Genomic DNA, 17,299 nt, shown 5'->3' on the forward strand with positions numbered 1-17,299 from the left:
CCACGGGGTCGTGTCGAGGTTGTTCAGGATGAGAATGAAGAAACAAGTGTGCGGGATGAAGTCTTTCAAGTTAGTGAGTTGGTTGAACCATATCGAGTTGCTCTTTCGATTGAATTGGAAGAAAATTCAAATTTTCATGTTTCCGATGATAGTCTTGTTGATGTTGACGTAGAGGAGTTGAACGTTGTTTTGAGCTCTAGTGGACAAGCAAATGTCGATGAAGAAGATGATATTCATATTGAAGATTGCGATGAAGGTGATGACTATTCAATTGATGACGAAGAAGAAGATAATTCTGACTAACTATAAAAAAGAAGCCCTGTGTAAAACCCTTTTCTTCATGTAATTTACATTATGGATGATATATTTTGTAACATGAAATATATATTTATTGTTTAAACACTGTTGCTATTATTTTATGCGATGGTTTATTATTGAATTTTTTGCAGGAAGGTAAATAGAAAATACAAACACAACACCTTTGTACATTGCACAATCACCGACGTCCATACCGACGGACCTCCGTGCGTCCATACTGACGGACCTCCGTGCGTCGACATCTCACAGAGAGTTCAAAAATAATTACACTGAAATGCCACAATTACTGACAAACATACCGACGGACAGACTTCTGTCGGCATCTCACAAAGAGTTCGAAAATAATTACACCGAAATGCCACAATCACCGACGGACAGACGGACGTCGGCATCTCACAAAGAGTTCAAAAATAATTACACCGAAATGCCACAATCACCGATGTCAATACCGACGGAACCTCAGTCTGTCAGCATCTCACAGAGAGTTCAAAAATAATTACACCGAAATGCCACAATCACCGACGTCCATACCGACGAATTTATCAACGTTTATACCGACAAAATTTATCCATCGGTAAGTTGTCGGTGGAAAATTTTACCGACAAAAATACCGACGGAATGCGTGAATTCCAAAGGGTGTGAATTAAATGCACCTCTGACCGTGTCAGATTACCGACGGAATCACCGACGGACCGCGAAAAATTTGGAGCGCAATTAAAAAATTCGGAGCAAAATTCAAAAATTACCGACGGATTGTTTGCCTTTTACCGACAGATTTAAAAAATTAATAATATTTTTTAATATCCATCGGTAAATCTGCCAAATGACCTATAAGTTCCAGCGCCCGTCGTTTCCCCTAATTTTTTCTTCTCCTCCGTTTTTCTTCTCCTCCGCTGCGCTGTGATTTCCAGTTTTTTGCTCTCAATCTTTCAAGGCTTGCACCTTGAATCTCTTGCAAGATTCGAAAATAAAGGTATGTGGTTGTTTTATTTTATTTTCTTTTATTTTAGTTGTAGTTGTTTTTATTTTAGTTATTTTGTTGTTTTGTTATATTTTTTTGTAATGTAAATAAAGTTTTAAATTGGACATATTATTAAGGTATGTATATTTCGTTCCTTTTCTTGATGTAGGTTTTTTTTTTGAATTTTTTGAATATTTTTTATTGTTGTGTTGTTATAATTGGTATTAGTTAATTTGTTGGATGTTTGTTGTTAATGTTGAATCTAACTTAGAATTAATAATTGACGATGTTAGAATAATTAGTAATTTTACTCTATTATTGCATGATTTTTATTTAATTATTTCCATTGATTTTAATTGTTATTCTATATTTTTTTTTTAATTTATTGAATATAATTTATTGTTGTATTGCCATATATAATTGTTGATTAATTTGTTGAATTAATATTGTAAATGCTTGAATTTACCTTAGAATAATTTATTGTTGTATTGACATAATTATTGAATAATATGTTGAATTGTAATTGTTAATGTAGAATTTACTTTAGGATTAGTAATTCAATATGTTGGAATAATTAGTATAGATTGGGTCAATTGGTTGTGGATATTGTTAATATTTGCAGGTTTGTGGATTTGGGTAGTATCCAAGTATAGGGGAGGTGCTGCCGAAATTTTTTTAACATTTCAATTGAATTATATAATTATTTATATAAAATTGGTTAGATGCACAAAATGAAAACCAGAGCTTCACGTACGGTCGCATCTACTTCGTCTAGCAGCGACGAAGACATTTCCTTAGGTGCCTCTCAAGAAGAGGCACCTACACCACTTGCTCCGTCAGCTGATGCTGCCTCTTCCAGCGATGCTTCACGTCGCAGAAGCGGCATGCCTTCGCAGCGAAATCGATGCAACCGCAAGTACGAGGCACAATGGAAGGACGACCTTTCAATGTAAGTTTGTTAAGGTTTTATTTAAAAAAAAAAAAAAAAAACAAATTTGAGGTTCACAAACAAATTTAAAACAAATTTATGAAGTCAATATTTAATTAATTTCAATTCTTTTCAGGTTCACAAACATTGAGGCCGCCCGAGTAATATCATCGGCGTTTAAAGCGTCGACGGAGATTCCATTGTTTCAATGGAGTCAAATATCCAGGCATCCTGAATGGATGCCTCAAATCAATGCATGGTTTTACAGATTTGAGGTTCGTGTTAATATATAATTTTCAGCTTATTTCTAATAAATTCTTAATATAATTGTAAATAAATTATTAACATTTTTAAAAATTATTTTTTATAACAATGTTGTGAGGAGGGTGTGGGAAAATCACGCGGCAACTAGGTAACATCGAAAACAATACAACTTTTTTTTTACAAAGAAATTTATGTTTTGAAATGTAATTTTTGATTGTGTTAAGTAGGTTGCGTGATTTTTGGTACGAAGCCCAAAAAAAGGCAAAAAAAACTACGAGGGATAAGGGGTTCCAAGGCTGGAACAATGTTGCGGTTTGGAGGGATTTCAAACCGATATACATCCCGGATGATATATGGCCACAATATCTTGAGCACGTGACGTCTGAGCGGTTCACACGACGCTCACAGTCCAGTGCTGGCAACCGGAATCGGCCAATTCATGGCTCGATGACAACGCACACCGGCGGCTCCGTTCCGTTTGCTGCTCATGCGAAACGGATGGTAAGATTAATTTAAATGAAATATATCGTTCAATTAATTTTTTGTTAATAAATTTTTTTCATTATAGGCTACGTCTCTTGGACGTGAGCCGAGCCCTATGGAGCTGTTTGTGGAGACGCACGTGAGGAGTCAAGACTGCCAAAAAGGGGTGCAACAGTTTGTTGACAGCCGCGCTCAATATTTTGTGGTATGTTTATTCATCCATTTTATTTTGTAAGTTATTATTATGTTTATTGAATTGAATATGATGATTACTTTTTTTATTTTCAGGAGACCTATAATAATCGGCTGAGGGAGACATACGGGGACGACCCTTCGACCCATCCGAAATTCGATCCAGATTTGTGGATGGAGGCTGGATCGTCAAGTGGACCCGATAAGAATCGGGTTTACGGCCTCTCCAACACTAGGGCCGACACCTTGCGGACGACTCGTACTACTTCAACTGTCGGGAGCTCCCAATCAGTATCGAGCTCCCAATCTAAGGAGTTTGTGGCCTTGCAGCAAAGGTGCGACCAGATATCAGAGGCGTACACACAACTCAAGGAACAATACACAGCAGAATCTGCACAACAAAGAGCGGCCTATGAAAAGCTTCGTCAAATGGTCATAAACATGTCACAAGGTGGAACATGTGCACCCAATCCAAGTTGGCCGCATAACAGTCAGCCTCCTCCTCCTTCTGATCTTCCTCAACCTCCTTTATATTAATTTTTGATAAATATTATTTACATTTAAAATTTCATTTAATGTTTTTTTGAACAATTTCATTTTGTAATGAATATTATGTTTTATCCATTTTTTATTTTTGATGCTTAATATAATTTTTATTTGCATAATTGGTTTTTATTACCATTAATTTATATTAATTTATATTATGTATTCTAAATAATTATAAAAAAAATAAAAATAAAAAAATTACAAATGGATTTATCCGACGGAATATATCCGTCGGCATTAGACAGTAGCCGCACCGACAAATTTCCAGACGGATTAATTCGATCGGTGTTTTCATGACTCACCAACAGATTTACCGACGGATTTATTCTGTCGGTATTATAATTTACCGACGGATTTACAGACGGTATATTCTGTCGGTATTTCAATAATTCACCGACTAATTTACCGACGGAAATTAACCGTCGGTGAATTGTGATATCACCGATGGAATAAAAATCCGTCGGTATTATTGAAGCGGGAATTGTTTTTTTTTTTTTTTGCGCGCAAATTCCGTCTGTAAAGTCGTCAGTAAATGGTTTTTTTTGTTTTGCCGACTGATATAGCGACGGAATGGGGAATCACCGACGAAAGGTAAGCCGACGGACGTATTCCATCGGTAAGTTAGTCGGAATAATTCCGTCGGTAAAACTGTGAATTCTTGTGGTGATAAACTTGTTATGATTCCTATTGTATAGTCATGTGATATCCAAGATTAAGTTAAGAACTTCTAAACATTCTTATTCGAGTGTTTGTTATTGGACTATATCCTAGGACTAACCCTAGATATCCAGACAAACAAAGTGCTTGATTGAATCTATTAAAACTTATTGTGTATTTGATTGAGTTAATTAATCATGGTTTGCATGTTCTTATTGACCACCGCATTATTATTGTGGTAAGTGATGTTAGTCGCATTTTCCATCTTAGGTGCATAGCTTTTAAATTACATAATGTTGTAAAGCAATTATATATATATATATATATATATATATATATATATATATATATATATTAAATTAAATGCCACGACAAGTACAATTAATATTGTTGTGTCAACGAATCACTACCGATGAAAATATAATGAATTTGATATTTTTTCAGTACCTTTAACCAAAATGAAGCCTATATATATTACAGGACAGTGTTTCTTATCGGCCATCTAACATCCAATCTGAACCACAGCCACTCATTTCTCTCCTACTTTCAGCCACGCCGTAATGTCCACCTTATCTTTCAGTCCTTTCTTTCCAAAATCACAGCAAGTTACCAAAACCAAAAGGCTGAATCACACATACGTTCCTAGGGTTTCATGCAAAGCCACAGACGACACAGAAAACCCTGCAACGAGAAGAGACGTCCTCATTGGTCTAGGAGGCCTATATAGAAAACTCTGTCTACTTTATAGTTATTAAATAATATTTAATACTAGTTTTTTTAAAATAAAACACAATTAAAAATATTTAAGAAAATAATTTTATTGAGTCGGACCTGGTTCAAAGCATTTTTAACTTTGAACCGAACCGGTCTAGCTGGATCAATTTCAAATGGGTCAACAGTGGAGCATGGCTTCAATGTTTTTTAATTTAAATTGATGAACAATGGAGCCATCTGTTCACGTAAATAGTGGCTGTGGTTGATAGTTATCCTCTATAATTCAATAGTTTCACGTTATATACAATTCAATATATATATATATATATATATATATATATATATATATATATATATATATATATAGTAATGTGAAGATTTGTTGATTGATATTCTGGAAAGAAGAAACAAAATGAAAAAGAAAGTCATTAATTACATTAAAGTGGCGGTCCTTCCTTGCTTTGTCTGTTTACAAAGTGTTTCTTCCTCCTCTTCCAACTGCTCTCATGCATTCAAATACTTGCACGTGGTAAATATCTTCTGAGCTGCGACGAAGAAGCTTGATGATAGTTCCCTTCCTGTCCGTTTCTTTGAAGTTTTGAAGATTTTGCTTGCAGTTATGTGATACGAACACCAAAGATTTTCATTAATAAAATAAGAACAAAATATATATTTAAAAATCTCCCAAAGGTGGATATATTGTCTTGGAAACCCACCTAAAAATTCATTGCAGAGCTTTCCTACTACTACCAGTTGCCCCTCTTGTCTCATACCTTGTGTGTTGTTAATCAATTAACATTACGCTGAAACACGTCGCAAAGTACTGTACGCAATGAACAGTAGTAATTTTCTTAGAGCATGTTTGGTATTGTGGTAATTGTTGCGGGTGTGGTTTAAAAAAAGTTGTTTTATAAAAAGTACTTTTAGTTGAGGTTGGTTTGAAAAAATAAGTGTTCAGTTAAAACTGTGGTTGAAATTAAGGTTGAACAAAGAGTAATTTAATGTGTTTGGTTAAGAATGCTTTTGAAATTGAGGTTATAAAATAATTTTAAAAAAATATATATTAATATTGATGGTTTTTAATTTACATATTGTAATTATTGTTATTACATCATGAAATAAATAATACTTTATATAAAATATTTTTTATTCTTCCATTAAACCATCTACAATTCCATCACGTATGAAATATATTCGACAAGGACTACAGTTTTCACAAATTTTGTAAGAGCACAACAACATCAAGTAAAATATAATCAGGAATAAAATTGAGATTGTGATCAAATTCTGTAAATGCGGCGTCATCAAGCGAACTCTGTCTACTTTATGTAGTTATTGAATAATATTTAACACTAGTTTTTTGAATAAAACACAATTAAAAATATCTAAAAAACTTATTTTATTGAGTCGGACCCAGTTCAATGCATTTTTAACTTTGAACCGAACCGGTCTGGCTGGATCAATTTCAAATGGATCAACAGTTGAGCATGGCTTCAATGTTTTTTAATTTAAATGGATGCTCCATTGTTCACTGTTCATCCATTTTCCCGTTACAAGAAGCAGCTAAGAGCTGCTTCTTGTAAACTGTGGTTGCACCACAGTTGATGGTGGGACCCACCATTAAAAAACTGTGATAGCAACGTTACCAAACGTTAAAATTTATGGCTGCGGGTGAACCTCACCCGCAGCCACAATACCAAACACCATCTTAGTGTGTGGCCTTTATAACAAAAACATTTGCCTTTGTTTTTTTTTTTCTTTTCTTTCTTTGAATTGTTTTAATTAATATTTTTTAAAAATTTTATCTTGTAATATTAGATTTATTTTTTATTAGATTTTTTCATTCTCATAACACGGATTGTGGGTTTGGCAAATTAACTCGGTTTGTTATAATTTATTTTTTTATTTCCTTACTTAACTTTTTTTTTCAATTTTATTTTTTAATATTAGGTTAATTGGAAATTAGGTTTCATGATTTGTTTTATTTGCTTTCTATTAGGTTATTTCAATCTCATGATACGATAATAGTACTTAACAAGTTAACACGAGTTAACTAGAGTTGTTTTTATGATCTTTTTAATTGATTTTTTTTTTTAATTTTATCATTTATTATTAGGTCTGTTGGGAAATAAACTTCATAATCTATTTTTATTTGTTTTTTATAAGGATATCCTGGTCTCATAATTAGGATCGTGGGTTTTGGTATTTTGACTCCAGTTAAATCATGTTGTTTTTTATTTTTATTTTTTTATAAGAGGATATCTCAGTCTCATGTCCTTCAATAATGATTTTTTTTTCTTTATTGGTTTGTCCTTGTCTAACGACCTAGGTTGCGGGTTTAGTAGGTTAATCTAATTGACTAATTTTTTTATTAATTTTTTTTTAATTTCATCATTTGATATTGTATTTGATTAAAAATTAGATTTATGAGGTTATTTTAATCTATGATAAAAAAAAGATTTCATCATTTATGAGGATAACAACACCATCATTACCGGCCTTGTAGAATGCCACGACAAGTGCAATTAATATTGTTTTGTCAACGAATCACTACCGATGAAAATATAATGAATTTGATATTTTTCAGTACCTTTAACCAAAATGAAGCCTATATATATTACAAGACAGTATTTCTTATCGGCCATCTAACATCCAATCTGAACCACAGCCTCTCATTTCTCTCCTACTTTCAGCCTCACCGTAATGTCCACCTTATCTTTCAGTCCTTTCTTTCCAAAACCACAGCAAGTTACCAAAACCAAAAGGCTGAATCAAACATACGTCCCTAGGGTTTCATGCAAAGCCACAGATGATACACAAAACCCTGCCACGAGAAGAGACGTCCTCATCGGTCTAGGAGGCCTATATAGCGCTACCAATCTTGCTGACAGAACTGCCTACGCTAAGCCAATCACCTCTCCAGACTTGACCAATTGTAAGTTGGTGGACTTACCAAACCCCGAAAATCCAACAGACTGCTGCTCTCCATTACCCAGAAAGATCATAGACTTCAGACCTCCTTCTCCGTTCTCCCCGCTGCGCACTAGACGTGCGGCCCATTTAGTTGACGAAGACTACGTGGCCAAATATGCTAAAGCCATTTCCTTGATGAAAAGTCTCCCCGAAGATGATCCACGTAACTTCTACCAACAAGCCAATGTCCATTGTGCCTATTGCGATGATGCCTACGAACAAGTGGGGTTTCCAAAATTAGAACTTGATGTTCATTTCTGTTGGCTCTTCTTTCCTTGGCACAGATACTATCTTTACTTCTATGAAAGAATCTTGGGCAAACTTATTAATGACCCCACTTTTGCTCTGCCTTTCTGGAACTGGGATTCCCCCAGTGGTATGCAAATGCCTTACATCTTTACCAACCCTAAATCTCCACTCTATGACCAGTTCCGCGATCAGAATCACCAACCTCCTGTATTGCTAGATCTTGATTATGCAGCGGGAGACCCCAACCCCACAAACGCAAATCAAGTGTACTCTAGTAATCTTAGAGTAATGTACAAGCAAATGGTGTCTGGTGCAGCAAAACCAACACTCTTTTTTGGAAAACCATACCGTGCTGGTGACGATCCTCGTCCTGGAGCTGGGACGATTGAGAGCACCCCTCACAATAATATTCACAGATGGACCGGTGATCCAACTCAAGAAAATACCGAAGACATGGGCAATTTTTACTCAGCTGCGAGAGATCCAATATTTTTTTGCCATCACTCAAATGTTGACCGAATGTGGACGATATGGAAGACTATACCTGGAGGGCTTAGGAGGGATATCAGTGATCCGGATTGGCTTAATTCAGAGTTTCTTTTCTATAATGAGAATGCAGAGCTAGTTCGTTGTAAGGTTAGAGATTGTCTTGACAATAGAAGGCTAAGGTATACTTATCAAAATGTTGAAATTCCTTGGCTAAAATCAAAACCAATTCCAAGAAGGTTGGGAAAGAAAGCAGCCGAAACAAAAACTGCATTAACACCGATCACTGCATTCCCTTTAGTCTTAGACAAAACAATAGTTACTGTAGTTTCAAGACCAAAGAAATCAAGAAGCAGGAAAGAGAAAGAAGAGGAAGATGAAGTTTTGGTGATAGAAGGGATAGAATACGACAATGACAAATTCGTGAGGTTTGACGTGTTCATAAATGATGACCTTGAGATACCTTCTAAACCAGAAAATACAGAGTTTGCTGGGAGCTTTGTTAATGTTTCTCATAAGCGTGCGAAGAAGTCCAAGACAAGATTGATATTGGGGATTACAGAATTGTTGGAAGACTTGGAAACTGATGGTGATGATAGCATTGTGGTGGCTTTGGTGCCCAGGTCTAATAGTGTTAGTGATCCTGTTGTCATCTCTGGCGTTAAGATTGAGTTTGTTAAAGACTGATGATTATCAAGGACATCTCTGATTAATTTTTTTAATTGTTCATCTCTAGATCATAAATGTTGTTGTTCATCAAGAATTTGTTTTTGATGAAGTCATAAATATTTCAAATTGGATTTGTGCTTTTTGTTCGTGAATTAATATTTATTGGGTGAGAGTTTTTCCGTTTCTAATAGTAAAAGCATACCCTCACACACAAGTTTTATTTTTAAATAATTAATTCATATTTTATTAATTTTTTAAACCTCAACTAAGTTAAATAATATTTTAAAAAAAAATGGTTAAGAACATGCTAAACAATGCTGAAAAAAAAAAAGAGTTCTAAATAAAATTAAAAAAAAATTCCTAAATCATTTAGAAAATTAATACAATTCTTGTATAGTAGTTTCTAGACCTTATTACAAGGCCTTCTAAATGTCTAATTGACTTGAAATTTTAATTTAATATAAAACAAGACCTCTGAACACTTCTAGTAAAATTCCAGTTCAATCCAATTATTAAATTAAAAGTTATGTTTATTAACGTCAATTGTACATTAGAAGAATGAGCCCAAAGTTGTTTATAGTGTCCTTAAACGATAAGGAAACCTTGTCGATAAGGAAAAAAAAAAAACTTTAAATAAAAAGAAACACAAGTTGATGATGGAAACCCTTACCAAAATAATCATAATTGTTGTCACCAATGCTTTTCTTGTAGAAGATGAACCCTTGTTAAATAAAAAGTCTATAAATCATAAGAAAACAAAAAGCAAAAATCATGCATCAACTTATGACCTAACTTTAAACACATTGTTTTATCTTGTCTTAATAAACTATTAGGTGCAACATGTATGGATGAAAGGATTACAATGTCTAGTTTTCAGTCAACTATAATAAAAGTAAAATTTCTCAAGTAACTTTTTATATGTCGCAAATAATACACAAAGATTTAGTCTAACAAATTTATAACTGATCAACTCAAATATCCAAATGAATCCAATTAATCTCTCTTGAATTTTCTTAGTTTTAAATGTTATAATAAACACAATTGATATCTCTAATGAATATCAAACTTAGATTCGGTCCTAGCTTTCTTTTGTTGTAGTTTCAACGTCAACTTTTGAAGAATGAATGGTCTTTCTTCTCCTATCAATAATTTGTAGATTTTTATGCAAATGTCACTACTTTGGTTTTTTCGTTGTCTCAGTGTTGAACAAGCAGCCAGCAAAGAATATATATATACATTAATGTCAAGATCTGTTGATTGATATTTTGGAAAGAAGAAACAAAATGAAAAACAAAGTCATTAATTACCTTATAGTGGAGGTCCTTCCTTGCTTTGTCTGTTTACAAAGTGTTTCTTCCTCCTCTTCCATCTGCTCTCATGCATTCAAATACTTGCACGTGGTAAATATCTTTTGAGCTGCAACGAAGAAGCTCGATGATAGTTCCCTTCCTGCCAGGCGTTTTAGCTAGGTCAAGATTTTATCAATATTTTTTTAGTTTTATGTATTTATAATTTTCAATTAAGTTTCTAAAGCATGGAGCCTTCTAATATGATGCTTTAGCTTAGGTTAAAAATTTCAGAATTTTTGACACAATTTGATCAGTTTTACAATCCGACCATCAGATCAAGTTTAAATTTTACGAGGGATCTTAAAATATAAACCAGGAATGAAGAATCACTTTACACGATAGGTTTGAACTACAGGATACTTTAAAGAAAAAAAAACAAATCTCTTAAATTGTTAGGTCAAAATTTCAAAATGCGCGTTTCTTTTGAGTTTTGAACTTACAGTTATGTGATACGAACACCAAAGACTTCCATTAACAAAATATTTAAAAATCTCCCAAAGGTGGATATATTGTCTTGGAAACCTACCTAAAAGTTCGCTGCAGAGCTTTCCTACTGCCAGGTGCCCGTCTTATCTCTTACCTGGTGTGTTGTTAATTAATTAACATTACGCTGAAACACGTCGGAAAGTACTGTAAGAAATGAATAGTAGTAATTTTCCCGCGTGTTTTAAGTGTGTGGCCTTTGAAACAAAAACATTTGCTTCTTTTTTTTTTTTTTGAATTTTTTTAATTCAAGTTTTTTTATTAATTTTATCTTTGAATATTAATTTATTTTTTAATAAAATATTATTTAATTCTCATAAAATAGATTGCGAGTTTAACAAATTAAATTGGTTGGTTAGAGTTTTTTATTTTCTTATTTAACTTTTTTTCTAATTTTATTTTTTAATATCAAATTAATTAAAAATTAGGTTTCATAATTTGTTTTATTTATTTTCTATTAAGTTATTTTAATATCACAATATGAGAATAATACTTAACAGGTTAACACGAGTTAACTCAAGTTGTTTTTATGATATTTTTTAATTGAAATTTTTCTAATTTTATCATTTACTATTAGATCTGTTGGAAATTGAACCTCATAATCTATTTTTATTTATTTTGTATAAGGATATCTTAGTTTCATAATTAAGATCGTGGGTATTGGTATTTTAACTCCGGTTAAATCATGTTGTTTTTGTATTTTATTTTTTTATAAGAGGTTATCCCAGTCTTATATCCTTCAATAATGGATTTTCTCTTTATTGGTTTGTCCTTGTCTGACAACCTGGGTTGTAGGTTAGCAGGTTAATCTAATTGAGTAATTTTTTTAATTTCATCATTTAATATTGTGTTTGATTAAGAATTAGGTTTCATCATTTATGAAGTTATCTTAATCTCATGATCTAAGAATAGTGTTTAACAGGTTAACCCATGTTGAATTAACTCATTTTTTGTCATTTTTTAACTAGATTTTTTACAAATTTCATTATTCAATATTGGGTCTGACAAAATTGATTAGGAATAGAGCTTTATAGTTTATTTCAATTTATTTTTTATGGAGTTATCTCAGTCTCATAATTAAAGTTGTGGATTTGAAAAGTTAATCTTAAATCCGGTCATTTTTTTTTTTTTTTTTGTGGTTATCTCGGTTTTATGATCCAAGTCATGAGTTTGGCAAATTAACTTTATTGATTTTTATATTTTTTTTTATTTCCATCCTTTAAAATTGACTGATTATGAATTGAACTTTATAATTTATTTTGATTTTTTATGGGGTTTTCTCGTCTTATAACTCAAATCGCAAGTTTAACAGGTTAACTCGATTTATTTTTTAGGTTTTTTTTAATTATTTTTTTTTAATTTCCATCCTTTAATATTGGATCGATTGTAAATTAGGTTTTATAATATGTTTTATACAGGTTATCATAGTCTCATAACACAAGTCATAAATTTGACATATTAACCCGAGTTGACTCAAGTTAATTAAATATATTATTATCTTAATATTAAAAAAAGATAATGTCTTTAAAATAAATTAAGTTAATTAAATTATGTTTTTACTGGTCATTTAAGTTGTTTTTAGACTCGTAAAATCACTCCAAGTTATTTCAAATTAACACTAGCATATTTTTTTTTCATTAAAAAATATTAATAATATTTAAATATTTTTTTTATATGGAAGAAAAATCTGACATAATACATAGCGTTCCACAAGTTATATATCTAGTCTACTATACAACGTGAAACATGCTACGCATACTGGTCAGTGGTCACCACATCCGTTGCTGTTAGCCGGTATACTCCCGTGACTGTGGTTGATAGTTATCTCTATAATTCAATAGTTTCACGTTTTATTCTAGAGCGTCTTGCTAAGTAACGACAATTTTATTAACAAAACGCTAAAAGGTGGGTGCTCACCTCACCTCACAAAGCTATTTTTTTTTTCATTTTTAATTTAATTGGTAAAAAAAATTAATTTTATGATTTTTTTTATTTTTTTATAAAATTAATTTAATTGTATAATTTAAATTGTGAGTTTATCATATTAACTCAAATTGATTCTGATAAATTTTTTTATTTTTTTTAAATATTTTTTTTAATTTTATTTTTCAATACTGTGTTGAATTAGAAATTATGTTTATAATTTATTTCAATTTATTTTTATATAGGTTATCTTAACTCCATGATCTACCTCACATGTTTGGTAGGTTGAATTTGGTTATTTTTTTTATTTACTTTCTATACTGTTATTCTAGTCTCATGACTCATGTTATGAATTTGACAAGTTAATCCAAATTAACTCAATTAATTATTTTTATTTTTTTAATTAATTTTTAATCAATTTCATTCTTCAAACTTGGGTTGATTAGGAATTAGATTTCATAATTTATTTTGATTTGCTTTATATAAGGTTATCTCAATCTCTTAACCCGGAATATGAATTTAACAGAACCCAAAGACTCGAGTTGTTTTTTAGATATTTTTTAATTGATTTTTTTAATTTTATCATTTAATATTTATAAATTAATTAAAAATTAAATTTTATAATTTTTTTATATAAAATTATTATAATCTTGTGATCAAGAATGTAAATTTAACGAGTTAAATCCTGTTGATTTAACATGTTTTCATCCATGCAGGAAAAAGAATCTGTAACTGTAGATTGCAGATATAATCCAACATATCTATACCGCTTTTGGATTTTTCAATGATAGCTGAGTTTTACCAAATATCCACAGCTAAAAATCCTCCATTTATTATTGTTTATTCTGATCGGCGATGTCTCAGAACGGTCATATTCTGAATAGGAATAGGGATAGGAAGACCTCAAATTAATTAGTCCATGCAGAAACTATATATGACTCCATTTCAATGTGTTTTTATTTAAATGGAAAAACCAAATGATGCACTTGTCTGTTTTTAATTGTCTATTAGAAGAGGTATTTTTTAATTTTTTTTGTATTAATTTTACTATTTTTTTATTTTAAGGATTATGTTATTTTAATTTTTTTTGCATCTAGCTTATTTTCTTTTTCATGTGGCTGGGAGCCATATAAAACCAGCTGAAATATTACTCTATTCATTTACTTATCAATTAAATATTCTCTTTAAGCAATGTTTTTTTAATAAAAAACACACTAATTATAGAAATTTAATTGGTTTTGCATCCGACTCAATTATAGGAAGACCTCAAATTAATTAGTCCATACATAAACCATGACTCCATTTCAATATGTTTTTGTATGATTTCCTAATTTTTGTAAGCTCCATCAATACTGAAAGATAAATTTTATTTCAGGCCACTTCTAATGTTCGTATCTATTTAATTTCCTTGCAACACTATAAATGCAACCTTATAGTTTTTTAGCTTATGTTTATTCAAGATTATGTGCTTTTAAGCTGGATAAGCAAGCAGCCTCTTTTCAAGCAGCACGCGTGTGAGCTTTCTTGTTAGAATGATCAGAAAGTGAGGTTTGGTTAAGTGAAGAGCAAGAATCATCGAGAGGCTGGTGCAGGCAATCGTAAAAACTTCAGAGATCTTGTATTCATGAGCCTCAAATTCAATATTTTTCAGTATCCTGTTGTGGTTCAACAGAAGACTAGAAACTCGGTTTTCTGTAGTCATAAATAAGAAGTGCTACTCATCCTAAGGTTCTTAAGACGTATATACTGGTTGTGGTGATATATATATATATATATATATAATCGCTTGAGCTAGGACAAACAGTTGGTCACGGGTTGGACAATGGCTATCAACCATTTGCAGCCATTTAACTATTGGGTTTATCTAAACGTATACATGCAGAAAAAAATAAAATTTTAAATTTTTAAGAATCATGGCAAATTTGCTAGACAAATATAGAGTTATTTAGGGTTTATATGAAAATTACCTGAAAATCTGATATTCTTTTTAGTTTTAAATAATTACTTCAAAACTGAGCTATTAAACCACAAATTATTTAAGTGTCCAATCTCTAATAGTAACCACACGAACTACCAGTGAGAAATCTCTTAAACCCTTTTAGGATAGAGAGATTACTACACACTCTTTTCTTTTGTGTTTAGTTGTTTTAATACTAAAATGCTTCTAATATCTTTAAATAAGAGGCAAAAATTCTATTTATAAGGAAGCTTAAAAAACCCTATAAATAACAAAAGATCAATTTGCCTCTTAAATAATATTACATATATTATTTTAGAAACTTATTCAATCAAGTCTCTATTTAATTTTTTCTAGGTCTAAAATTGTAATCATCTATATTAATTACATTATTGTCCCTTATTTCTAAAATTTATTTCCAATTAAGTTATACTTAATTAATTATGTAATACCCCGCACTTTTCTCATGCGATAATACCTTAGACCATTGATTATACACATAAAAGTTCAAGTAAATTTTTTTTTTTAAAGGAAAGTCTCATCAATCTTTCAAGTGTCTTACAAAAATACACATTTTATTACAACTCTTGATAATTTACATCCAGGTAAAGTATTTATAATTTATTTTTTTAAAAAAAATACAAATATCCTTTCTATATAGAACTTGGTAGCTTAGTGATTTTAAGAAATTATCATCCTTGAAGTAGTGTACATGTGACACAATAAAAATTTCAAATCTCAATTGCTAACATTTAACCATTATATGATAAAAATTCATTTTATAGATTTTTTCTTAAGAACATTGATCTTATATCAATTCCTGACATTATTGGGTTCTTATCAATCCCAGATAAAAAATTTTCCCAACTTTTTATTCATCACAGTATTATCCTTACATCATGATGACTATTTCATACATAACTTAGTTTAATTTGTTACTATACAAATCATCCCTTCCATCATTAAAATTGATTGGTTGTATAAAAACACTTTCATATAATGTTTCTTATTACATCAAATTTATTTTATAACTCCTTCACTTTATGGCTATATTTCATTTATAATAACATTATTATCTCATAACACATGAAATCTACCCCACAATTTAATCCCTCAACACTTATAAGTGATCATTTTCCTCTCTCAACCACCTTTGATCTATATTGTAATTCATTGTATAATCATGTCTAATTTGGATTGTTGTTTAATTTACAACATATTTAATTCATATCATCTTTTAGTTTCCATAACATTCATTCCATTCTTAACAAACACTATATTTCCATCTAATTTTCCAATCATATAATTTATTTCATCTAAATAATAACATAAATTCCTCTAAACACCCAATTAATTCTCTTAATTGTCTCTTTCAACTATATTGATTTTGTATACTCATCCATGTTGCATTACTCTTCAACTCAATTATCCTTCATGCCTATTTGAAGTATATTTCAATGTTCTTCAAAATAATATTTTTGATGTCTATTTATGACACATTTCGTTAATTTCTTTTTATATTATTTCCATGTTCATTTCCATTATTCAAGCTTTATCTCAAAATCTTTCATTACTCTTGTACTCCTATACATAATCAAGTCATTTCATTTACATTAAACATGTCATTTATGGCATACTTAATCCCAAACCAATGACTTAAAAACCCAGTCAAACTTATATTTGTTTTAATTCCCTCATCTGTTATTTTTACTAATGGATGGCTAGCCAATTTATTCATCAATCACTTTATATGACAATTATAACCTTTTGGATATATATCTCATGCAACCACCATTTTTCAATAATTTAAAATATATTCTACCAAAATTACAAAAAATATTTCCCATGGTACTTGGACTATACCAAGTTTTTGAAATCTTCATCAATATCTCAATCTAATACCACAATCAAGATCCAATATCCTGGACCTTGTTCCTTGTCAACACCACTCATAAATAGAATACCAATTCATTTAACATCAACAATTTACAATATTTATTTTTACATCATAAAATAGTGTTATGGAAAATTTACTTATAGAATTTGATGCGAAAAGGACCTGATAGATAATTCATTTCTCTATATTAGATCATAGTACAACTCTATGAGAATTAAATCTTATTCATAATTGTTCAAATCATTAGATT

General features: G+C 30.9%; 1 protein-coding gene across 1 annotated transcript; it reads left to right on the top strand.

The window, feature by feature from the left end:
• The first annotated feature begins 7,702 nt into the window (after positions 1 to 7,702).
• On the top strand, positions 7,703 to 9,612 carry LOC118038374 (polyphenol oxidase, chloroplastic). The gene has a single exon (XM_035044701.1). The coding sequence runs from the start codon at positions 7,767 to 7,769 to the stop codon at positions 9,456 to 9,458; it is 1,692 nt and encodes a 563-aa protein (XP_034900592.1). The 5' UTR covers positions 7,703 to 7,766; the 3' UTR covers positions 9,459 to 9,612.
• The last annotated feature ends 7,687 nt before the right edge of the window (positions 9,613 to 17,299 follow it).

The sequence above is a fragment of the Populus alba genome, chromosome 11, assembly GCF_005239225.2.
Source record: "Populus alba chromosome 11, ASM523922v2, whole genome shotgun sequence".
Lineage (NCBI taxonomy): Eukaryota > Viridiplantae > Streptophyta > Magnoliopsida > Malpighiales > Salicaceae > Populus > Populus alba.

What these genes read in the sequence shown, in the direction of transcription:
- LOC118038374 (XM_035044701.1), top strand. Translation starts at nt 7,767, where the DNA reads ATGTCCACCTTATCTTTCAGTCCTTTCTTTCCAAAACCACAGCAAGTT.